The following is a 25,953-nucleotide window of genomic DNA, read 5'->3' as shown; positions in this document are numbered from 1 at the left end:
ATTAATTTGCTGTTAGACTTGATTTCAGACTTTTGCTATGCAGTATTAAAGATGGATTAAACTTTTCGTATAGTTAAAATATATTTCCATGTCCTCTATTTCAATAGCAATTAATAAAAGTTACAATGTTGTTTTCACCCCTTTCCTTCTTTCTCCTCCAGCACTTTCTCCATTGTTCCTTTTACTCCTCGTGGAGCTGTGTTCACATGTCATCCACTTATTGTCCACGCGGACTGCTTCATCTTCCATGTAGAAAGTTATCAGATTTATTGTGCTCTGCTTAGTCTCCTGAGGACTTTAAGTGTGAGAGATAGAAAAAGAATTATCTGTTTATCTGTTATACATTGCAAGAAAAGAAAAAAAAGAATAGCTGCTCTTTGTCACAGATAATATGAAATAGTCAGATTAGTTGGGTCAGATATATTTCTGCCTGTTTTGTACAGTTTTGGCAAAGCAAAACAACCCCAAACACACCATAGTTCAGCTGTATATCCATCCAGATATGGATTTTGTGTGAAACTTTGTGTGAATAGAATTAATCTTGCAGTACATGCAACTTACTGCCTATAAATTCCCCATCTTCGTTGTCTGTGACTGGGAAAAGCATGCTACTTGCAGATTTCTTCTACTTAGGATAAGATAGAAAGAAGGAACAAGTGAAATGTTGCTTCTCTGACGACATTTGCTAGCAGAATAAGCTGATAGTTGGGTTCCATATAATGGAGACATTCCATGATGCTCCTTTATTTTCAAGTCAGATGAAAGAAAACTTATTAATAGCAAGACAAGTGGTTGAGATAGGCTCTGTAGTCATAGAAGAATAATAATTAAATGGAGTTGATGCCTACCACAATCACAAATTCTCCTAATTTGCGTGCGGGCTTTAAAATCTTTATATGGTGCGTTCATATGCTTTGCTACATTATGTCGAAGACTTTCATAGTGAAGTAACCTTTTGTTCTCTCTTGTGCAGAACGATGTAAGGATAAAGTTTGAACACAATGGGGAAAGACGGTAAGTCTGTCTTTGCTACTTTGTCTGAAACTTTGCATAGTAGAGTAATTGAGTAAGGTTAAATTTTTGTGAGCCTCACTGATACGGTAAATGATTTCTGCTCTGTAACAGTCACACTTATGTGAGTTTTTAAAACTTTTTTCTCTATACAATAGAATATGCTTTACCCGGGGTGGAATGGAGATTTTTTCCTTCTGGGAATTTCTTAAGCTATCTCCTTTCTTCCTCAATGCCCTCAATAACTTTCCTTTCCTCTTCTCACAATTTTCCTTTCAGGACTCTGAAGCTGCAATGGTTGTTGAAATTCTGAACTGGGAACCTTTTATATATATATATATTTTTTTATTATTATTATTTTTTGTTTGTTTGTTTGTTTGTTTGTTTCCTTGGGTAGGTGTGCTCTTGTATTTTTTGGGACACATGCAGTACTAGGTCAGGGAAGAAGAAAAATGAAACGTGCTAAATATCTCAAGGTTTGCCGATTGATTGTCTGTGAAGTTTTGCAAGCCTTTAGCAGTACAGAGTAATATGCAGGCTCTATGTTCTGGAAGAGCAATGCTGTATCCCTGCCATATCTTCTAAGCTTTTGGTTTGGGGATTTTTTTAACACTTTTCTCTGAATTCAGAAACAAGCTTTTTCTTTTCCTTGTTGCTGAATGAAAAACACATAGCAGTGAGAAAAGTTGCCATTCAAGGCAACAGTAAACTAGTTATACACAACTTAATTTTTAAAAATTGATGTGTATCATACAACATTTTTCTTTGATGTTTTTCCATAGCATCTATTAGTATGGCAATTGTATTAATATTAAAAAGGCTGTCCAGCCTAAAATAAATTCAGCCTGATAGTCTCTTTATTTTAGATACATTCCTTTTTTGTTTCATTTAATTAAAAACAAATGAAACTGATCAAACTAGCTTCATTCTTTTCTAGTTTCTCACTTCCTGATGATCTATCACTATTGCTGTCCTGCTGTGACTGAGCAACAGATACGGCACAGGAAGATTTTTTCATTGGCCTAAAAGTTTCCATGTTATTTCCTCTAATACTTGGTTTTGAGACACTTCTTCTACAAAAAAACAGAACTGAATTAGCATTTCTGTGTTTACAGTATTGTTTCCAATGAATAAAATTTAGTTAGGTCTTTCATTCAGTCCCCCTTGCAGGGACATGAGGATCTTTTTGCTGAAATAAAGTACCTCGCACACAAGTAAAATCTAAGCGTTTTATAAGTTCTGTGATTCCATGTACACAGAAGATCATGCCTGAAGTTTAGGGCCACCTTACCTACATTTTTAAGATGCTAGTACATCTTGGAACTCCTTTATTTTTCTTGTCTCAGCAGTTCAGGTGTGATTAGTAGGTGTATCTTCAATCTCAAGCCTTTTTTTGTACTGTTCATGCTCCTTGCTAAAAGGTTACTTATTTATTGTTTTTCAGAGGAAATTACTGATGTGCTATTTGACACTATTGGCTCCCCCTTGGCTGTTGCAGCAGGTTATAAAATGTGCCTCCATTCTTGAGAACCCCACAACTTGGACTGGTTGATTAGGCCCTTCAAAAAAGTGCCAATCTGTCCTTCATAAAGGTCTTGTAAAAACTTGTCGTGCATTTATCAGTTCTTGAAAAGATCATGTTTATCACCAGAAAAGGAATAGATCTGATTTAATAGATCAAGGTGAAACTTGTGTGCTCAGTAGCAGTTTTAGGAAATTAAAGAATAAAGCAATAAAGGCCATTGTTAATAACTGCCTAAAACTTTGCTCTGTTCTTAGTCAGTTCAGAGTTTCTCTGTTACTGATGCGCAGGCCTCAATTTGAGGATATATTTTAATGCGCATGCTCCCTGATGGAATGAAGCTTGGAGCGCGGTGCCAGTGTTAGTTACAGCTCGCTATTAATATAGGAGCAACCATAGAATGCAAATGTTGTATCAGCGGGAATTCCTTGAGGACTTAATGGTTGCTGGGAAGTTTCGAAGCGTGTCTCAAAAAGGCCCTTATTTCCCTTCTAATTGAGAGGAAATCTTGATACTGTTATAGCTCTTCAGTGGCTGTGAGAACATAAGGGAAACCTGCAAGCTTGTTTGAAGCTTCTTCAAGGCTCTTCTTGAGCCCTCTTTGAGGGGGGAAAAAGGGAGCTTGACATTATGTTCCAGTTTCCTTTCTCTGAAGAAATTAATTGGATTGTAATCATGAACTTATATGTTACTCCTCATGGACATCCTGTAAGAATCCTTTGGCTTCTCCCTTTCCAGACAACAGATTTAACAAGAACTTGTGGTTTCGTGATATCTTGCAAAAAAAAAAAGGCATTTTTATGGTTGATACTACCACAGTACAAGTGGTATGCAGATATCCTGACAGCATATTATTAGCAAAGGTTGCTGACTGGGCTGCTTAAGCTCCCCAGTATCCTCCTCCATCAAATTTCGGGATTTTTGTTATAACAGAAAGGGGGAGGCATTTTTTTGTTGCTAGAGCAGCACTGGAGATCATCCTCAAAAATTGAACTGTTTCACTCATCAAAGTCTTGCATGGTGAATTCGGTCACTAAGAAGAATGGACCTTGTTGGTGCATGGAGAGAAAATTCAAAAGTAATCACAGCTGTCATGTACTGCGCTCTTAGTAAAGTGCGGAGAATTGGCTGACAGTGTCAAAGGTGCTGTGTGGACTACGACAGAGCCACTGTGACATGTCACAATTTCTTGTGATACAGCATTATGACAAGGTAACTCGGAAGTGAAATCTTGTCACCATCATACTGTCATCTTACCTGTCCTCTGCCTGAGTGAGTGCATTTAAGATGGCACAGAGCTCAGGGGAGAAGAAATGTTTTTCCGAAGCAACATTAAAATGAAAAGGTTGATTGTGTGTTGGTCTAATTATGCAGTTACGCTTGCCTGAATTCCCCATTCCCAAAGTGGTATGCAGTTACAGACAGCAAGCTTGCACTGAGAATGTAAGTGTGTGTGTTTGGTTTCAGAGGAGCTGCCAGATCTAACCACAAATATTTAAGGTGGTCAGGCAGGAATGGGCTCCTTAAACCCTGAAGTCCATGATTTTGTGTTCGAAGAGTGCACAGTTTTTAAACTAATAGAATTTGTGGCACCTGAGAACAGCTCTGCTTTTTAATGCATTGAGCATAGAATGGAAGCCTTTATAAGGGACTTCAGTTCAACTGAGAGCCAAATTACATTTGTACAGTGCCAGAGTACTATAATTTCATGGATGAGTTTTTTAGTAATATGTAGAAAATGTTATTGTGGGCCGTTTTTTTAAGGACAATTATTTCTAAATAGCCAAATGTTGTAGGATTGGTAGCAAGATGAACCCTTCCTGAGAAGGGACTGAGGAAGCCGACTAACTTTAGAGGTATTTAAAACAAAAGCTGCATATAGTGAAAGGATACTGAGTGCTGGCAAAGCATGCTGGATTGACGTTTTGGAAACTGAGCCTTCTGTCCAAAAAGCAGGTTCAGCAGAAACTCTGTGAGCTTCCCCAGAGGTGGTTCGGGATTTCATTGAACTGAAAGAGTTGTCCCTGTGAACAAGACGAGTCTGGAGTTTCTGTGGTCTGTTCAGGTCTTCCTATTTCAACCTGATGGCAGAATTGCCAAGTGGTGCTAAATAATTGCCGCTTTTATGGCAATACTCGAGTCACGAGGAGCTGCACTGAAGCAGGTTGTTCCAAGTTGCAGCAGTGTGATAAGCAGCTGGCTAAGAGAGCGGTCCACCGGCTTTCCAAATGGTCAGTCACTGTCAACTGTGTCCCAAAGCTGTTTAACCTGCCAGCGGTCGAGAATTGGTGTGGTCTTTTGGCCTGTGGAGAAGCAGATCGTGAGAAGTCTAGGGGAAATGAGCCCCAAGGCAGGAACAAACATCCATCTGGGCCTTGCGCAGCAGAAAGAGTCAGAGTGGATTTCTGAGCGTTAGACATCCTTGGTTTGCTAAAATATGGTCTAGTGGGTTGTAAGCCATAGTTTACATATGAATCCTCCGGTTCTTGACCCAGCATTTTTCACTCGCTGATTCGTGCTCTGAAGAGAGGGAAAATAGTCTTTTTTCATTGCTGTCAAGGTAGTGACTTTCTGAGTACTTGGCAAGTTCCTACAGAAGAACATTCCAGCAAAATAAACAGTCGTAGAAGCTTTGCTGGAACTTCACGTTGCTTCTTTGCCTAACGCCATATAGTTTTTATTCCTAGACAGGCAAAACAATCGTAAATACTGAACAGAGAAAACTATACTGTCATTTTCTGAAAAGCATGACTGTGCCGCAGGATTTTGCAGGGTTCCCCTAGGATGGCTCTGCCAGTTGCCATCTGGATTTTTTGCAGCCATGTGTGTACATTAGTTTCAAACTACCTGTCATTCAACTGGCAAGGAAAGAGCTGAATGTTATAACTAGTATGTCAGAAGGTCTGGGCTCAGAGAAAGCAATCAGAATAATTTACATTTGCGCAAGCTTTTTTTGTGTCAGATAGTTTGTGAAGGTGCCCAGAGGTACGTTACCTGTGAACACCCAAGGAAAATACCTGTGAATTTCATTTGAAATGTCTCTCTTCTACTGAGGTAGAGAGGAAGCATGGGAGGTTGAGACTGATCTATCTCATAAGAGTATTCTGTATTACTGCAATGTATTCAGGCAGCTGTGCACTGACATCACAGCTGAAGCAATCTGTAGGTTTTGATCCATTAGGCCTCTGTGGTTTAAAACAACAAAACAAAATTTAAAAAAGAAAGAGAAAGAAAGAACCACAAGTGCTAACCATTGCACACAGTTAGATTTGACTTCAGCTTGTGACAAAAAGTCCATGCTGCATTGCATTTGATTTGAAGGATAGCTACAAAGACAGTGTAGTGATCCGGTGGTTCAGGTGTTTGAAGATCTCTGATTTGAGCATGGAGAATGGCCACTGTGGAGCGAATGTCGCAGCCCAACTTTGGGAATTCAGGTTTTTCAGATACCTTTGTGTGCTCCTGCTGATACCGTCCCTCAGTAGTTCAGGACTAACTTGCTGTGACAGTGTTTGTTGAAACCTTTCAATTTGAACACATTTTGGAAAATTTGAGGAAGTGAGTTTTGAATTTAGATACTGGAGGATTTAAACCAAATACTTTTTTGTTATTTGGGCCTTCTGCAGCTTTCAATTTGACTTTCACTAAATGTATTTTTGTCTTGTGTTAGAGGAGGGATTCTTTAAGGAAGCATGCATAGTAGATTTGTATCCTCTTATGCAGAAGAGATTACTCAGTGAAGGATACATATTTATCTATGCAGGGACAAAAGCATTCTATTTGAAATCTCTAGTTGAATAATTCTGAGGCTGAATATTGCATTCTGACAAACAGTTTGCAAAGGGACCAAAAGTCAAGAATTTCTTGCTAAAATAATTAATATCAACTCAAATTAGAAAAAATCATTACCTGCTTGAGAGTGAAAGGAAAACATTCAAGTGGGGTTTTTGATGGTTCTCCCATCTGATTTGATTGTATGGTCAGGTGCATCTCTTAATTCAGTCGGTGATTCCTTTTCCTTCCAGAATTATCCCATTTGTCCGTCCCGTGCGCTATGAAGATGTGCAACAGAAAGTGAAAACAGCCTTTGGCCAGCCACTGGACCTCCACTACATGAACAATGAGGTACAGAGGGTTGTTATCAACACTCAAAACATATAACGACCTCTCTAGATGACACCTCCTTTCACCATCCCAAATTCTAAGCCCTAAAGTTTAACTTTCAGTTTTGCCCTCTAATAGGAACCATAACTGAATCCCTCTGCTCCAGAGGGAAACTTTTTGATACTGACAAAACATCACGCTGGCGTCCGTCTGTACTACGAACGTCAGCCTCTTGCTTCATCCTGCCAGTGTTGTTTGGGAGACTGTCTTGGGGAAGCGCAAAAGGCATTTGAAGTATTTTGACTGCTGAAATCAACTACTGCAGGCAGAGACACGTACAATCCAAGGACTGCAGGCAGTCCCAAAGGCATTGCTTTAGTTATCCCGTAGCAGAGAGTTGGGACTTTGTTTGTCTTGTCTGATTGCTGACCAGAGGCAGCCATCTAGCCATTTATAACACATCTACCTCCTGCTGGCTGCAAGACTTCTTGCTTATTGCCCAGCTGGTAGGCAAACAACCAAACAACAGGAGTTAGAGAGTAGGGGAAGCTGTCTGGTATGTGGTGCCGGAGGGGAGCTGTGGGCACTAATTGGTAAAGCAAGTGGCATGAGGAGTAGCACATGTCACTAAGGAACGGGCCTGGTCTCTGTTAATCTAAAGTATTTTCTTGGCTTACTCGCTCTGGACACCCTGGCTTTTCCTTGGCTTTTGTCATGGTGTTGCCCCCCCACTGTTGGGAACTGCATCCCTCGTGAAAGGGATGCAAAACTCCATTCACCAGTAGAAATCTGACAAAAATGAAATTAAAGTGGTTCTTTAGTGTTAATAACTTGCTCACATTTTGAGTTGTGGGCTGTAAAAGAGAGGGCCTCTGAGCATAATTTCATGGGGTTTTATTAGCAATCTTCAAATTCTTTTCTGATTCCCTCTTTAAAAGTCTTAATCTTCCTTGTATTCGTCTCTTATCTGAAACCATTTTTCACTTGATTGTTAGGTCTGGATTCATAAATATTCTGAGACAATGTTCTCATCAGGGAGACAAGAGCCTGTCTCTGACTTGCTCTTTGCAAGCCAAAAATTCAGGTAGTAATTAATCTTTTTGTGGATGCTGCCATAGGGAAATTTGCATAGGGTCAAACAGTCTTTGGTGGTGTGGGAGGAAAACCCCTTATTAAAGACGGTATTGTGATGAAAATTTGTGGGATAATTGAGCAATTGGAAACTTTATCTTATATTCTGATTTTTTTTTCTAATGTTTGTTTAAATTTCTATTATACAAGTAGACTCATACATTTTTCTGTCTTTGCTTATAATTTTTTCTGTTCTGTATTTTGCAGTTATCTATTCCTTTGAAAAATCAAGATGACCTGGATAAAGCAATAGATCTCTTGGACCGAAGCTCTAATGTGAAAAGCCTGAGAATATTACTACTGTCTCAGGACAGAAACCATGTAGGTAACAACTTCCATGGCACTGCAGTAAAAGTGAAGGCTTTTACCTTTAAGTTCTGAAATGTAGCAGTATTCTGCTGCAAAAGGGTAATATTCATTAGTAAGGTTGCTGTGCTTCATGCACACGCATGCATATGTTTATCCTCTTTGCTTTGGCTAAGCTATAGGTATTGAATTTTTTTTTTTTCTCCCCCTTGTTTCACCAGGTGTTTAGGGACTAAAACATTGAACAGAGGTTTTTTTTTAAGCTGTAATTATGAAGGACACTTATTTAGAATACCCAATGACTGTATCCAGAAAGCACTTAATGAGTTTGGTTCACAGAGAGCTTTTTATAGTTTTGATTGATAGCACAGTGTCAAAACTGCTTGTAATAATCCTGTCTTTAAGAAAGCACAAGTCATTCTTGAAGACGTGTTATTAATACCTTTTTCTGGATGGGAAGCCTCAGGACACTTCCTAATGACTTTTTTCCCATCTGTAGTTTACTGGTTTGAATCCAGCCTTACTCTGTAGAAATTAAGTTGCTTTTACCTAATGATGAGACATATTCACAGCTAAGATGAATTTGATTGCCTTGGTTCACTTTCCTACAGCACAGGGAGCTGTGGCAATGAGTTTCAATGTCATTTTCACTTTTCAGCAGAAAAGATCATAACAGGAATAGTTATGCCTTTAAGTGAGGCTCCCAAAGCTGCCTGTTTTGGGGAGTGAACTGAACCAGGAATTGAACAGGGCAGAAAGTGTCAGAAGTTTCTCTTGTTGCTGATCTGCAGCTGGAGAACTTTGTCAACTGAGGCTGTTAAACCAATGTCTTTTATCAGCCTTGAGGTCATATAGCTTTTAAAGCCAAAGACCTTGATTGCTTAGATATTTTATTTGCAAATTACCAAATTCTCTTGAATTGCATGACACAAGAAGCTACCCTGATCTTGAAAGCTATGTTGATAGCAGCTTATCAGCCTTGAATGTTTCATCCCTTTTCACATTCTGCAGGCTGTGGGCTCAGGCTCTTGGAAGAATCACACCTGTAATTCTTGGAACTGTCAAGAGAACTTAGATATACTTCTCATTATTTTGAATTTGATAACCCATGTTAATCGAAACATGAACACCTTCAGGTGCATTAACAGCACTTTCCCAAATGACTGAATGCCAAAAGCTGGAAGGGTACAGGAGAGGGGTTCATGCTGTTCCTTGTCCTATGCCCTTTCCCTACACATTCGTTACTGGCTGTGCTCAAGACAATACTTGGCAAGAAGGACTTTGGTCTGACCTAATATAGCCAGACTTATGTTCTGTGGTGCCAGGAAATGCTCTGTAAAAGGTGGCCTCAACTTTTGCTATAACACTGTAAAACAGTCCTCTTTTACAGCCCTCTATTAACTTCAGAGTTTTCAGGCTACAACACAGATGTTAAATGATACTATCCAAACTTTACACAGGCCATCAAAGCCATCCTACAATAAACACTTAGTAAATCTCATCCCTGCACCAGCCAGTAGCCAGTACTGTGGTGTTGCCCTTTTATTAGCTGTTTTTTCCTCTCTTGCTCAAAGCAGAAGCAAACAGCGAAGTCTTCAGTAAGTGCCACTGTTTCCCCCCTCTCCTCCGACTTCCTCTTCATCTCTGAGTTGCCTGACAGGAGAGACCTACATGTGATAAAGCAAAAGCCCACAAGTCTGAAGGAGGCTTCTTGGCTGCATGATCTCATCCCACTGAGGGAGCGGGAAGCATTATTTTTCCTGAAGTACAGGATGCAGATTTTGTTTTGGTTGTGCTCTTTTCTTTTTCTGGTGATGGAAAGGTAATGCCGTGACTTTGGCACAAATATGTGTATTAAAAAAATTAACTTTACAGCAGTAGCTGTGTGACTAGTACTGAGAGTCTGTGTTTGTGAATACCGTTTATATTAATTTCCCTGTGCCTCTTGGTGTGGCTCATTTGTGCTCTTACTTACTTTTTGTTTTCAATCCTTTCTTTCTGTTTAGAAACTAATGGGAAGAACTGGTTAAGTTGAACATCTAGAGAACTAGGGCCAGACCACCAATGTAAATGGTGTGACCTGTGCACCCTTTATTCAGCCCCCATGAGTTTATTCAGGATAGAGTCTGTGCAACCCAAGACTTCTTTTTTTTCTCTTTTTTTCTTTTTTTTTTCTTTTAAACCAGCCCCCCCTTATTCTGCACAAGAGAAAGATTTTGCTCATTAAATGAGCATTGTTCAATACTTTACCTTTTTCATTGTACAGCCTCATGCCTTATTTACCACATGCTATTCAAATGATTTTCAGCAGACAGCATTTATTTCCTCAGGGTCTTTTTGTCTCTGTTCATCCCAATAAAATGAGTGCTCTACAAGCATTAGTTAATTTTTACAACCCACAAGAGAAAGGGAATATTATATTGTCTCGTAAAACTAGGTACGTTGGGGCAGCAAGATTAAAATCAAAAGTATCCCCTAGTATTAAGTACCCACCGTGACGTGCATAGGATCTCATTTGCTTCAGGGAGCTTTGCAGGCCACAGTGTTTTGTATCTTCAGAGCCGTGTGAATCATACTCAGATAATCCATGGTCAGGGTCCGTATTTACAGTGAAATTCAGTCCCGTGTTAAGAGCCCAAGTACCCTGTACTGTCCGTGGAGAATGCACCGCAGAGGCGTTAGCTGCCTGAAGCTGCAGTCTGAATATCCCTGGGCGAGCACCTGGTGGAGTCTGGTTTAAGGAAACGGCCTTGCGGTTTCTCTGTGACAGAGCTGTGTGTAACTGTGGTCCAAGGAGGGCAAGAGTCCTCCTGGGCAGCATCCTACTGCCTGAATTGCAAAGCCATCCTCCCTCTTCCTAAAAAGCACGTTTGAGTCACCCCTTCCATCTTTCTCAACAAATGAGGCAGGAGTCCTTTGACATGTCTCCTTTTGCTCCGCTTTCTGCTCTGAACGAGATGAAGGCACCGTAGAAAAATAGCCTTTAATGAGATTATTTGCACCTAAGCTCAGGGAGGGATGAATGAAGGAGACACAGGCAGCATTAATTTTGGCATCTCCACAGCGAGAGCGCAGGATTCACCCCTTGTCTCTGCCAGCTGAGACGGCTGACGGCAATTGTAGGTTCTTCCATGGCCTGGTCTCAAAGCGTGGTACGGGCCCCTTTCCTGCTGGTTTCACAGACACTTGCTAATGGAAGACAAACACTGAGACTCGTCAGTCCTGCGTTCGGTTCCTGGCAGGAGGGGAATGTGCTCTAGTTGTTCGACTCCTGTTTCCCACAGTGATTGGGAAGCTTGTTCTGTTCCTGCCTTTCTTGTTTCTCTTCTGTGAAATAATAAGATTTCAGGCTCTGGGGCTGTCTCTCCATTACGTTCTTTCTACTAAATATAATGATATTTTTGAAACTGTGGCCAGACTGCTTGAGCTCCTCAGTCTCATTTTCTTTTTCTCATTTTACCCAACAGACCAGTTCCTCACCCCATTCTGGACTGCCCAAACAAGTCAGGATTAAAACTTCCCAGTCGGTGGGGGACGTGAACACACCCTATCAGCAGCCAGAACCCAGAAGTAGGCATCTGTCTGTCAGTGAGTATTTTGGCTACTTCTGCTCTCTTTGTTTTGTGAAACATATCTTTCAGGCACTAGTATTTATGGTATAGAGTTTGTGAAACCCTTGAGAAATTGAAAGGTTATTCTAGGACAAGGCAGTTCATTTTCAAAGGCTCTAAATGTGTTTATGATAGAATGTTTCAAAGTTCCTTACTAAGTTGTTGAACAGCTGAGGAGCTGCTAGAGAGGATGTCCTACAGCCAGCTTCATTGAGGTTAGATGTTTGGAAAGCTTACGTGAGTCCATTAAGCCTTTTTTATTTAGATTGGCAATTTCAGTTCATGAAATCTAGATTTCTTTTCTGCTTTTTTATTTGATGTTGGGCTTTGGAAACTGTACTAGCTCCTCTAATCAGCGTTTCACTGGTAGTACAGGAATCGCCACCATATCTAACCAGTGTGCTACGTAGTGAGTTCCCTTACCTTTTGCTATGGTAATTACCAGAGGACTAGAGCAGAAGGTTCCTATGATAGGTGATTGGGGCAGCTGCGCAAAAACAATAACAAAAGTCAGTTATATGTGCCTCTGCCTCATTTCCTTTGTGTTTCTGTTAGCTTAGTGAATTCACATTTAGTGGAAAGGTCCATGTAAAACTCCTGTAATGCAAATCTAAACCTGTGATTGCCAGATGTTATCAACTCTCATAACTTCTTCTAAAGTTAAGGCATTCAGCATTTTACAGGAAGGACTTACTAACTGTATATACAGCTTACACAACATACGATGCACTGTTTAGAGCAGCCACACACATGCATGTTTATTTTTAAGGCTTTCACCTGTGGTAGATCTGGCTGAGTTGTGCCAATTTGTCTGCGTTATCCCCTTGTATAACTATAACGTTCTTTTCAAATCTGTGGATGAAAGAAGGTCAAAGCTGTAAATTTTTTATGTGGGAAAAACTAAAACATCTGAGACTCCTTCTAAGATTTTGGGGTCCAACAAAAAAAGTCTGTGGTTTAGAATCTGGCTTCTTTGTGTAAAACCTCAGTGCACGGTGAAGCAGCAGGTAGGAGGCGAGCTATAACAGGGATCTGCACTGCGAAGGCTAGAGCCTAAGGTGGTGTTCTGTATAGATGACTTTCTCCCTAAAAGTGAAAAAAGCTGAAGTCTGCTGGAAACAGCAGCAGCAGCTGGCTTTGTTTCGTCTGTTTGTTTTAACAGATATTTTAGGGCTTATCAGACCCACTGCTTCAGGTGATAGGTGCTGCAAATCACGAGGCCAGTACCAGGAGCTGGGAGCTGTCAGCGCTGGTGCGTTTCCAAGCTCTGAACCAGCTCCCTTTGCAGAAGAGGGGTGCCTCGGTTTCGTCAGCTGTAAACTTGAGGGGTAATCCTAACAGGATTTTAGGTCAACACTTGCAAATCAATCCTAGCGCCAAATAACAAATCTGATGAAACTAGAACCAATAGTGTCCATAATGGGTGGTGTAAACAGGAGTCAGGTCCACACTGTCCTGACCAAAACTAACTGGGAGAGGAAGCTCAGCAGGGAAGGGCTTGAGAACTAGACTAGTAGTTCTCTATGTTAGGCTTGTCTAGCAAGCATGTCTGAATCTTGTCTAGAGTCTGCTGATCCCCTTCTATTCAGTTTGCTTTTGTGAAGTAGCAAACAAAAGCTGAAAGCTTGTGAAGTACATGCCTGAAACTGGTACAGAAAGGGTCTTCCTTTCTCTCGCTCGCTCTCTCTTTTTTTTTTTTTTTTGCATATTAACTTAAACTAGAGCAACATTCCTCGGAACTGTGAAGAAAGCAGTGGTATCCATGCTTGTCTGAACATTACATTTCTTTTTTTCACAGACAAATTCAATGCCAAAAGTATTTATTTTTTTAAAAAAAAATCTTTCTCCTCTATTGGCATTCTAAGATATCCAAATAATGATGCCAAAGCTAACAGACTGTGCTGAGTGTCTGTCGTGGGTAAACTGTATAGTAATGAGGGGCCCCTTCTGTATTGCTGTTGCACAGTCTCTATTCTCTTATCCCTGCTTATGGACACTTTCTGATAAGCCTGTCATTCATCAATCAAGAAAGTGTGAGTTTTATTTATTTTATGAACATGTCAAAGTAGCAGACTGCTACCTTATTAAGAGATCCAGAAGGGTTCCAGTTCTGTCAGAGGTCCGATAGTATTTTGGCAATAGATCAGTCTTAAATCAATTCCTTCTTCATTCTCTTTTCCCATCTTTGATTTTGGAAAGAGAATGTACTCCAGTTTCCTAGAGTTTCAGGCACAGAAACTTTCCTATTCATACCACATGACGAAATGAAAGTTGAAAACGGCATTCAACGAAAGTTGTTTGCATGCAGAAGATCTACCTGCGTAATTCCTGTATTCTAAAGTGGATAGGCCTCAAGCCTGCTGTCACCAGTTCAGAGGTTTGGAAGTAAAATAACTTCTATTTAAAAAAAAAAAAAAAGTTGCCAAGCATTCTGGCAGCACTTGTGTTTTTTCCACTCACTTCCTTTGATATACATTGATTTAGTGCCGACTTCCTTTTCCTGCCCAGTGATGGTGGCCTTTCCACAATAGCGGCTGGGCTGACGCCAGCGGGACTTGGGCTCCCTTCAGCCAGCCATGGCATTGTATCGGAAAGAGTGAAAGTGTGCTCCCGTGACTCAGTGCAGCCACAAAGCACGCTCTCTTGTTTATCTCCCCTCCGGTTGGCTTGCAGTGTCATGTGAGCCCCACAGTGTTACTTGGAAAATCAGGTAGTAACTCTAAGCAATAGATTTTTGCATGCAGTCCACCACCCTACGCACACCAAGCCATGCCGCTGTGTTTTCCTTCTGCACTTCTCCAAAAGGTGCACAAACCAGCTTTTGATGAGCTTCTACCAGCATTTGCCTTCCCTCTTTATTACAACAATTTCTGTAGAAAATATTTTCCTTGGGAGAGTATTTGCTGGTCTTTACCCATCTTTCATAGCACCTGAGTACACACAGTTAATTAAAGACAGCATCATAAAGAGCACAGCTTGAGAGTTGATCTTAAAACTCTGTCTCTGACTTCATGAGTGACCTTGAGTAGGTTGGCTGGACCACAGCATTTCCTGGCACTTGCAGTTTGACTTGGTGGGAGCTGCGGGTGCATAGGTCACTGCAAATAAAGGATTTTGTGCCTTCCTGTTTCTAAAGTAGCACCTTCAAGATCTGCAAGGAATAAAGAAATGCTAGGGGTCAAGCTCTTCTCAGTAGGTAGCACAACACAAACTCCTTAGTACCATAACAGATGACTAAAATGTTTTTCTCATCTTTTTGCTCCTAAACATGCTCTCTGTCCTTCTAGCTGTCTCATCTCAAAAACTGCAGAACTGACCTCCGTGGTTTTTTCCCAAGCTGGTTGTACTGTTCCAGTTTCACACAGTAAGACAGAGGTTGCTGGGTGTATTTACAAAGGTAACACAGTGCTGCTGTAGGATTTTTAAATTGCTCAGTGTCAGTATAATTAGCTCAGCTGATGATAACTAGCAGGGACAGTACTGTCATTCAAGGTAGATGATACTAGTTGAGGCAAACTTCTAACCAGGATAGAAGGTTGGTTGCCTTGACAAGTGTTTTGTTTAGTGGAGATTAGCAGCAGAACAGAGTTTATGCCCCTGTCAGAAAGCCAAGGATTCCTGGAGTCTTGGCCCATTCCAGTCTGCCTTTCCTGAGATGCTGAAATTATGCTTGGAGTGTTGGGCAGAAGAGGGTAGAGATAGATGACTGCTCTGTTAGGAGCTTCACCAGCAATCTTCTCAGTCGTCTCTGCTTTTTGATGTTGTACCTCTCAGTTCTGTGTGTGTCCAGGCTGTAAGGTTCGCTCCAGAATGCTGTAATCACTGAGTTCAAGCAGTAGAGGTGAATGCTTTAACGTTATGTACGTGCTTGTGCAGTCTCGTTTCGGTAGGCCTATATACCAAAAGTGTCCTCCTTTCTGACCCAGCTTCCCAGAACACAGGCCGAAGTTCACCACCCCCTGGGTACGTTCCAGAGAGGCAACAGCGCATTGCTCGGCAGGGTTCCTACACCAGCATAAATAGCGAAGGCGAATTCATTCCGGAAACCAATGAACAGTGTGTGAGTATGAGCACTAGGGTGAAGAAAAATAAGTGCAGCTATTAAGGAACTTGCTGCTGCTCTCTGGGCAGAATATTCAGTAGCTGGAGTTGCATTAGCAGCTGCTAATATTGCCTTGTTCACTTAAACTGTGCTCCAGACTTGTTTGTGTATGTGTAAATGCAAAGCCTTTTTCGGACTGCCAGAGGCAGTTGCTGTGCGTATTGTGCCTTGTCTCTCCACCTCTGAATGAGCCCCACAGTTTTGCTATGCATTATGCGTATATGCTCAGGTTTCCTATTATCAGGTTGATATGACCCTCTTGCATTTGAAATTGCGGTCTCCATTTAAAAAGTAGGAAGGAAGGCCAAAGTCCAACTTGCAGGTGAGGACAGCAGCTTCTGTTCCTGAAGTCACTTGGGATTGAAACCCAGCACATTGGCCAACTTGAACCATCATGTTCACATCAGAGTCTGCTGTCATCTGAAGCAGAGCGATGGCTGAAACGTGATATGTCCTTAACTCTAACAAATTATGTGAGAGATAAAGGAAAAACATTCATTCTAAACAGCTTTAGACTCCCCTCTTTGTCTGGACATCCTTCAGGCAAGCAGTAGCGGACTCTGATCCTCTTGCACACCATCTTCTAGGTATTAGGCTGAGCTGATGTTACCATGTGACTTTTCTTGTGTTGCAGATGCTGGACCCTTTAAGCAGTGCTGAAAACTCTGTGTCGGGAAGCTGTCAGTCCTTGGACAGGTCAGCAGACAGGTACAAATATACAAGCTGGTAGAAACTTATATGTGCTCAAATTGAAATGCCAGTTGTACCTATGTGAAAATCTGTTTTTCATCTCATAAGTTTTCCTCGAGAGAAACAGGATCTTATTTCCTACCCAATATCCCAATATATTTCTTAGAAATAGCTACATCTTAAGGCTGTTTTATTTTCTGGCAAAACCATGTATCAACAAACCGGTGCTTCAGTAGTTCTATGTTATAAATACAAAGTTCTAAAGCGTGCCGTTCGTGTGGAGCCTAGACTCTGAGAACATCTGGCTGCAGCGTATTTAAATCCCTTTAAGACAAGGCTCTACTTGTTCATTTAAAAAAAAAAAACTAAAAAACAAACTATTCTAAGGTACGGAAATATATCATTACACTAGATTCCTATGTCCTACAAGATGTAACATTAATTTCAAAGGCAAATGGGGGAGCTCTGCTTGTCACGGTCTAATATGTTCTAGATCCCTCTCTTCCCTTTCTTTACTGCTGATGGTGCCGATCTCATGCAGGTATTAGGAACAGTGCTGCCCTTGAACATCTAAATATGTATGTAGGGAAGGGTATGAATTTGTAGGCAGCTCCCATGTAAAATTTTTAACCTGAAATGTCCAGTTTATGGTTATATATGGAGCCCTAAAAAGAGTGTAATTTCACGAAAACAAATCAAATTTAAGGAATCTAGAAGCCACAAAACTGAATATTTCTCCAATATTTTCTGGAATATTGGGCTTCAGCTGTGTTTTTAAGACTCCTCCAAGCTGATGTCTAGAGGTAGCATATAGTTGTATGTCAAGCACTTGAGGTTTGGTTTTGTAGCCATTCGGCCTCCTCCTAACAGTTTATGGAGTCACAAGGAAGCAGTTAAAGTTAACCTGTACATGTGTTCTTTTGTTTTGCTTTTTAGGTAATTTATGTTACCTGTCCCTCTCTCCCCTTTCCCTGCCTGAAATGAAATGAAATTTAAAAAAAAAAAAAGCCTTCCTGGTTGTTCCTTGTGGGAGTGGGTATAATCTGGGGAAGCTGATGTTCTTTGTGTAGCCAGAAAAGCATCTCATTTGGGAGTCTAAAAGGTGGATCAGGCTCACTCCCTTTACATTGGGTAGAAAAAAAAAAGCAAATAATTTGGCTTTTGCCCAGATTAAATTTGTGTAATCTCTTGGGAGACTTTGAAAGCCTTCTGCCAGCCAAGGAGCTGTACTTAGGCTTGCCTGAAGGGCCCTGCTTATTGGGGAGAAACACAAGGGGCTGGTGTTGTAAGCAGCGTTTGTGTTTAGGCCCATCTGCTGTTGGTAGAGAGGAAAGTGAACACAAGTTTTCAGGACAGGAACTCTTACCCCTCATGGAAAACCACCTAGAGCAGTGGTCCCATTCTTTACTGGCCTGTGAGCAGTGTGCTGCAAGCAGTATCCTGTTTTGCTCTTCCTCTTAGCCTTAGTTTTAACCTTCTGTGACGTGTGGCTGCAGGAAGACTGGGTCTCAAGCCATACGCTGGGTGCCACTGGCTAAATGGCCCAAACTCTACAGAAAGGATGACTGCTAGCATTGGAAAATTAAGCCTGGTTAGCTGGGGCTTTGCCTGACTTCCCGGTATGGCGTTAATTTATCACAGGGACACAGATTTGAGAATCACCGTTACCAATGTGCAGATATTTTAGCTTGTGTTTAAAGTCCTTGTAAGTTTTTCTCCAGCAAATAGCTGGCAAAGCTTATTTTTGCCTTCTTTCTTTAATAGCCCTTCTTTTCGGAAGTCACGGATGTCACGGGCACAAAGCTTTCCTGATAACAGGCAGGAATTCTCAGGTATGTCAGTGTCCAGTATAAAGAGTATTTGAATTAGACATTTTCTGTTGTTTGTTGACTAGCACCATTGTTTACTGGAATTGTATAAATGAAAGAATTGGGGGTAGGTTGATTGAAAAGCTATCAAATTACTAATTTCTCGCTTCTTCCTGAAAAGCCTGCTGTTACAGGAATGTTCTGTCCTAAGAACTTGTGTACTTTTTGAAGGAGCCTCACTTGCTGTCTCTACTTTCAGATCGCGAGAATCAGATCTATGACAAAGCGGGGAAAGGTGGCACCTACCCTCGGCGCTACAACGTCTCCATGCAGCACAAAGACTACAATGACGGTGAGTATTTTTCAGACCTTGGATTCCAGGCTTGAAAAAGAAGGTGAAGCAATGGCAATCTCCAGGGGAAATGTAACTCCTACTTGAAAAGCCTTGCAGGACCCTAATCCTTGTATGCGCAGCTGGTGCCAGAGATGCTGCTGCCGTGTGTTACACCACATTTTCATAGCAGCCCAAGATGACCTTTTGTAATTCTTTGTTTGCTTTGGGTTTTCCGAGGGTATCCAGCCTGATGATTGACTGCAGAGTTAAGCAGTGAGCATATTTACAAGCCTTGGTGAAACGTAAGGGGTTCCTACACCAGGGATTCATTATGCTTTGCTAATTTGCAATACCAGCTAGGTATTCCTGAGTCTTTTAATATAAAATACTAGTGACTTAAAGGATCACATCCCTTGCTAGTCAGATGGCTTAACTGTCATTTGGGTAATTTTATGGAAATTAATTTCTCTGAGTTCCATAGGAAGTGTGGGTTATCGTAATCTTTGTTCCTGGATAGTGTTTGTAGGTTCAAGCATGTTATCTAGAAAGTCATTCTGCCTGCGTAGTTGTTAACAAGCCTTGGAGCTTGCTTGGCAGCCTATAAACCAAATCTTTCCTTTGGAAGGCAAGTTCTGTTTAGATCTTGATGAGGCTACTGGGAAGCACTACTGCACTGAGGGCGTTACAAAGTCTTCTCTCCCTTCTACCTTGGGAATGAACCAAAGCTGTACTGAATTCAAGCAACATCAGCCCTGAACTCCCATATTTTTGTATGTTGTCTGTTTGGTGCTAGATTCTGCTTCATGGGAACAGCCCAGAACACGTTTTCTCTCCCTTCTCTTCATTGCTCAAGTTCCAGCTATCATTTCCCATTTGTAAGCACGTTACTTAGAAATTTTATTTTTCTCTTTTCTTCCTCTCTAATCTTTATCACTTCAGGCCGGAGGACGTTTCCCCGGATACGGCGTCACCAAGGAAATCTTTTCACCTTGGTGCCTTCAAGTCGTTCCTTAAGCACCAATGGGGAAAACCTGGGCCTGGCATTGCAGTACCTGGACCCCCGGGGGCGCCTGCGGAGCGCAGACAGCGAAAATGCCCTTGCTGTGCAGGAGAGGAACATTCCCACTAAATGTAAGCAATGGTCCCAGTGCTGGGGGAGAGGCCTCCAGGGGTTAGGGGCAAGGAGATCTGTTAGAGATGAACTCCAGACCCAATGTGTTACCATGGTTTGATTTTAAACAAGCCATTCAAAACCACTTAATTTCGTGTTTTGAGATCATTCTGGCTCCCCTATGAGATGAGTCGCCTTGTTGGGAGTTGAGTTGGTTTAGAAGTTGGTGATTTCTTCCTGTGAAATCCTTGATCTAACAGCAGTGGAGGAGGGAAAGTGTTGCTAGTAAAGCATTTCCAGATTTGCATAACCAGGCTGTTTTCTAGTACCTAACATTCTGTTCATAAGGTTTAGCAAATCATATTGTAGTCCACAGTAACATGACTGCGTAAGAAATATTTTAGGGGTTGGTTGCGCTTGAAGTAGTTCAATAGTCACTAAATAAGAACATGTAGTTTTAAAAATACTTTGTAGTCTCAAAAAAAAAAAAAAAAAAAAAAGCCCAAGCGCTTATTTCCCCCTTAGTGGTTATCTCAGCTGTGGTCTGTCTGTTTATAGTCTTGTAGTCTTGCACTGGGAGCTGGCCTTTCCTTTAGAAAACATTGGAAATTCAGCTAAGAAGTAGAAAATCTGAACCCTATTGGATCTAGGTGATGTACAGGGTTCTTAAAAAGCAGACAAGCTTGTTTTATTTTCTTGATACATTAACTTCTTATAGTCAGGCTTGTGGATTACAGTTATGTTACAAGTTAAGGACTGTGTTTATTTTACTTACTCCTTAGTAGAAAGATTTACTTCCATATTAATAGCATCCCTGAGTTGTTTGTTTGGGAGTCTGTTATTTAAAAAAAAAAAAAGAAAAAGAAAGAAAAGAAGCAGCGCATAAGTCATTACTAATGAACTTCAGATATCCTGTACAGTAATTTAAAGATCAAAATAAAGATATTAAACCAGCAGAGTAAGCAAAAAACACACTAAAACCCTGACTGGCAGTAAATCTGACTAAATTAGAGGTGGCAAAGCTAATCTCTTAGCCCTTCTGTATTTTCACACTGTCCAGATGGCTGGTTCCTGTCTTTGTTTTTACAATTTCTTGTTAGATACAACATAATTGGAAGCATCGTGCTGTGTCTGGTAGTGTCATTTTTCAAAGTTAGAGCTAAAACACAGCTCTCTGAATAATATGCTGTGGGATAAAGTGCAGTGTGCAAAACTGGGCTCAGGTGTTAATCTCTGGATCAGGAGACTGCTGTTTGTACAGTACAGTGGCCAGTAAACTAGAATAATAAGAACTCATAATTCCGTGCTGACATAACCTCCTGCTGGGGTATTGGAGACGGCTGCCTTACCCTGTTCTCATGTATATTTTTATTATAGTCTGATCGTTCAGCGTGCGATGAAGATATCTGCACTAACTTGCATTATGGCCTCCACCATATCAATTTCTAGTGGGAATTATGATGTCTAATTTTGTTGCTGTAGAAACAGCCTTCCAGTGAAATCCCTCCTCCAAGAGAAAGAACTCCAAAGTAACCAATGGTTGGCAAAGTACTCAAAAATGATGTCCTTCAAATTGTCCCAGAAGCTTAATATTCATTCCCAGCTGGGTGGGATTGATTTAGCAAGGCTGATCCAGCTCTTCATTCCATGCATGTGCTAACTACAGATCTAGGATCAGAAGACAGTATTTAATTGCTGCCCCATCTCTGGATAGTGATGTTCTCTTGAAATAGTAGAATGAAATTACACCAACCTCGTTTAATAACTTAGAACTTGTCTATAGTTATTTTTGCAAAATGTTCTGCAGTTTTGTTTTAAGGGGACACTGGTCAGCAGGGCCAGGGAGCCTGGACTGCTGGATTCTGTTCAGACTTCCCCCACTAGCTCCCCGATACTGGAAGAGTCCCTTTCATATTTGTCTCTGTTTCTTCATCTGCAAAGTATATGTTTCAATTCCAGCATGATGAGGATTGATCTTTGAAATGCTCACTGTGGTCTTTCAATAGCGTAGTGAAAAGGGAAATTATTTCTGTGTTTTTTAGCTCCAAGTGCTCCGATAAACTGGCGACGAGGAAAACTGCTGGGCCAGGGTGCCTTTGGTCGTGTGTACTTGTGCTATGATGTGGACACGGGCAGAGAACTTGCAGCTAAGCAGGTCCAATTTGACCCAGAGAGTCCTGAAACAAGCAAGGTAATTCTCTTCAGAGCTACTTAACTTCTTCATGCAGCCTTTGAGATCCTGTAATGTGCCTTTATCTGTCTGTCCTCGAAAGCTGGCATATTCTTTAGTTTGTACTAGGATTTCAAGTCATGTGGAGAGTTATAGGAGTTATTTAAAAATTACTTTTCCGTATTATTAACTTCAGCCTGAAACTAATATCCATTTTCTGGCTTCATTTTTGGCTCTCCATTCTCAGCTTTTTGGTTTGTTGCCAGGTTACTTGAGGAATACTAGACTGCCCTGTGTTCCTGGTTAGACACGGATGTGAGTGAAACTAAACTCAGAAAGAGTAGGACTTTTAATAAAAAAGCTGCGTGCACTTGCAAAGCCCACTTTATGGGCTTACATGGTAGGTCCTGTATCGAGTGTACCAATTAATCAGGTGCCTGTTACAGCTTCTAAATTTTCCCCATCCTCTAAACAAACTGAACTATCGTGTGTAAATTAATCGAGAACAGTGATATGTGACAACACATTAGAAACAGTGGAGGTGGGAAGGGGCACCTTGCGTGAACATATAGACTAGCACACTTCTGCTTGCACAGTGAATGCAGCTGGAGTGGCTGTTAGGTTCTTTGCCAGTGTTTCAACAATGTATCAGTTTCCCAATATTAAACAAATTCGCTTTGATCTGAAATAACCGATCCATGAAGATTTAATTATTCTGATCGTGTGTTGGGAGACTGGTGCCAAGAGAAGTCCTAACTTGGTGAGTTCTAAGTTATACCATGTCTCTGCTGTAAATCAGACAGTAACTCTGAGCCAGGGAAGAACAGGCTGGAATGTGTTTTGAAGGCACTGAAACTCCAAACCTTAAACTATCAGTTGGCCCCATTAAGCTTTTTCCTCTGGTTCCATGGTCTCTGCAGTGGCCAGGGCCTTGTTCCTGAAGAGCTATATCCTCTCTTCAGGTGAGAAGTGAATCTGGCAGTTTTCAGTGACAGAGATAACTATAGGGTGGAGAGTGGGACTAGTTTGGGGGGAAACAGTCATTTGTCTTTTCATAAATCGTCCTCCTCCAGTACCTTTGAGGTTTGGCCTATTCATTTTCTGGATTCAGCAAGAACATGATACTTTTCCTGGGCAACAAATATCTCTGATGGAGTCTGAAATTGTTGGATAGCCTTTTTGCCCTTGCACTGCGATATCCTGTTGTCTGTGGCAGGACTAAAGGAGAGAATCAGTTTCGTGCGCATAGCTGCAAATGCTTTGAAGCCAATAAGAGAGGAAGCTATTTATAAGGTTGACTCAAGTAAAACTCATGCGCATAAATCGGGGCAGGAACTGGGTGACCAAAATAGTTAGAAACTCTTAGCACCTCTAATTTTGCTATCTAATGAATTGAGGTTCCTACAGAAATATTTCTGACAGCTGTATAGCAGTATATTCAGAGCTTTTTCATAATCAAAACTAACCCTTCCCGTCCTCAGGTTAGTGGTGAAAGGAAGGGTTATTTCTGAATTGTAGGCAAAGAATGTTTTCAACTGACTTGGACAAAGCCATTCAGTAAATAGATGACAGAATGAAAACAAGAAACTAAGTTTTTCTGGTTCTAAACCCATATGTGATACTGCCTCTATTCTACTTCTAACTGTTGAAGCTTCTGCAGCAATATTTAACCTGCTTATTATACAATAAGTATTAATCTGAAGCATTGGTAATGTTTGCCTTTCCCAGGAGCTAGGTGAGCCAATCCCATGGATTAGACTGCTTCAGTGTAGCAGTGGTCTTATCCTGACAGTGACATGGACAGAATTAGTGGGATGGAATATTTCCTTGGGCCAGAGCCTTATTTTCTCCTTCAACATCCATAGGAAGTGAGTGCCCTGGAGTGTGAAATTCAGCTGCTGAAGAATCTCCAACATGAACGTATTGTTCAGTATTACGGCTGCCTACGGGATCGAGCAGAGAAGACCTTGACCATCTTCATGGAGTACATGCCAGGGGTAAGAGCTGACCCAAACAGCAGGATTCCAGATCCTGCTGTGATTACCCTATCTATGTAATTTACCTTATGCCCTCTCAGATATTGCCCCTTCTCACGCTGTGCTGTAATACAACCACTTTTTTTTTTTTTTTTTTTTTTTTAAGTGTCTTGTACCTGAAATACATTCTCTTGATTAGTCACTAAAGCCAATTCTTTCCTTCTGTCAAAGTACTTCCAAGAACTTTGGCCAACCCATGAATAGCACTAACTGAATTTGCAGAGTCATGCAGTGCAGCAAATCAGGTTAAAACTGACCGTGAAAAAAGGGAGACTTTTGACCTGGTTCAGTCTAGTGAACTAGTTTGTTGCATGTCTCCACAAACAGTTGTACCAGCACAGCTGAAGGATGGAGGAAGCGGGCAGAACCTCCGTAAGCTATTTTTACAATACAGCCACGTCCTTACCTTTCTCAAAAGGAGCTTCATGGGACAAGATGCTCCGAGAGCCTCACAAAAAGGCTTTAGAGGAGACCAGAATTCAGTACTGTGCTGGATGGATTTATAACACAGTCTCAACTCGTGGGAATTGAATGGAGACTGCGAGACTTGTGGTTTGTCGTTTCTTTGCCAATCCTTTCTGTTTGTTTTTGGTGTAGGGGTCAGTGAAAGACCAGCTAAAGGCATATGGTGCTCTGACGGAAAATGTAACCCGGAAATATACTCGCCAGATTCTCGAGGGAGTCTCATACCTTCACAGCAACATGATTGTGCACAGGGACATAAAGGGTGAGATCAGCTGGTGATTTATGTATATAACACGTGCTCAGAGATCTCTGAAAAAGGAAGCCAAGAGTTAAGAATTCAGTATCTTGGCTGGGGCTTCTGAAAATGACTTTGCTTGAATACTGCCTTGTGGTCTTACCTTTCTGTCCTGATCTTAGAGAAGGTGCTATTCTGGGCTGTGTAAGGACACTTGAGCTGTTCTCTACAGGAAGGCAGTTGGTGGTTATAGTGAGGAGGACTGAAAAGCCTCTAATTCTTAGGGAATGCTCATCTATAACTTCTCATCTTTCTCTCTCGCCCCAGCAAAATGAGGCTGAGTTGCCACCTGAATTTCACTCTCTTACCCCCACCCCCTGCAAGGCATCTTCTTTCTTTGTGGATTCCCTTCTAATTTCCTCTGTGCTTGGCCAAAGTACCATTCCTCAGCTGGTAGACATACCATTTGCCGTAAGAACTCCATGCCTGCTCTTGACAGTCCTGCTTACATCAGGCTCTCCTGACTTGTCCTGCCTCCTCTCTGCAGGAAACCTCTCTAACCTTCCCGGTACTGCCTGTCTGATTCTCGATCCTTAATCTTGAACTTTCCAATGTAACCCCATGGAGCCAACCAGTCTCCTTGAGAGCTAATGTCAATAGCTGTGGCAGGCACCGTGCAGGAAGGTTTCTCAGTGGAAGAAAAATATCCTCTCGTGCCTGCCTGTAAATCCTCATTGCATCTCCTCTAGGCTGGCAAAGGGAAATGAGCTGCTGATTCTTAAATAACACCTTGTGTACTGATCATGTGGCGCTTTCTACCAAATGAATAACCTATCCGGCTGGAAATCACTAGTCTGTACCCATCTTCTAAGTCAAACTCTTAATTTGCCTCCCGGGTACTGGATGGACAGGCTTGTTATTCTGAATTCAGCTCTCCCAGTGGTGAAGTGAAATGGTAGAACTGTCTCGTAGCGCAAATGCATTTGATTTGAGGGCAGAGGGGGTTCACATAGGCACCTATCAGATACTGGCAACAAAGGGTTCGCTATCATTTTTCTGCTTTGAAGGAAGAATTGTCTTTTGCTGTCTAAGCAGTAGCTTATGTCTACACACAAGCTATCCTCTAAGTTTGCTTGTTTTCCTGATGTTTCATGTTCAGGACCTCTGACCAAGTGAAGTGGAGATTGACTTGTTTATTGTAGGAGTTCAAAGTGGTTTAATTAGACACATCTGTTAGCCATTGCTTTCTGGTCAGCTGGGTATTCACCAAAGCAGCATCCAAATAAAATCCTTTTCTATACAGCTATGTACTAGCTG

At 41.4% G+C, this 25,953-nt stretch overlaps 1 protein-coding gene across 1 annotated transcript in view; it reads left to right on the top strand.

The window, feature by feature from the left end:
* MAP3K3 (mitogen-activated protein kinase kinase kinase 3) overlaps positions 1-25,953 on the top strand; it is a 44,566-nt gene that overhangs the window by 10,700 nt on the left and 7,913 nt on the right. The window contains 14 exon segments of the mRNA XM_067312183.1: positions 974-1,014; positions 6,559-6,658; positions 7,976-8,089; positions 9,649-9,868; positions 9,871-9,896; positions 11,542-11,662; positions 15,612-15,745; positions 16,422-16,483; positions 18,242-18,309; positions 18,545-18,637; positions 19,559-19,750; positions 21,773-21,921; positions 23,766-23,897; positions 24,534-24,663. Of these exon segments, the coding sequence (XP_067168284.1) occupies positions 974-1,014; positions 6,559-6,658; positions 7,976-8,089; positions 9,649-9,868; positions 9,871-9,896; positions 11,542-11,662; positions 15,612-15,745; positions 16,422-16,483; positions 18,242-18,309; positions 18,545-18,637; positions 19,559-19,750; positions 21,773-21,921; positions 23,766-23,897; positions 24,534-24,663 (1,582 nt within the window).

Source organism: Apteryx mantelli, chromosome 28 (genome assembly GCF_036417845.1).
Source record: "Apteryx mantelli isolate bAptMan1 chromosome 28, bAptMan1.hap1, whole genome shotgun sequence".
Classification (NCBI taxonomy): domain Eukaryota; kingdom Metazoa; phylum Chordata; class Aves; order Apterygiformes; family Apterygidae; genus Apteryx; species Apteryx mantelli.
Note: the sequence above shows the minus strand (reverse complement) of the source record. Positions and strands in the feature narration are given on the sequence as shown.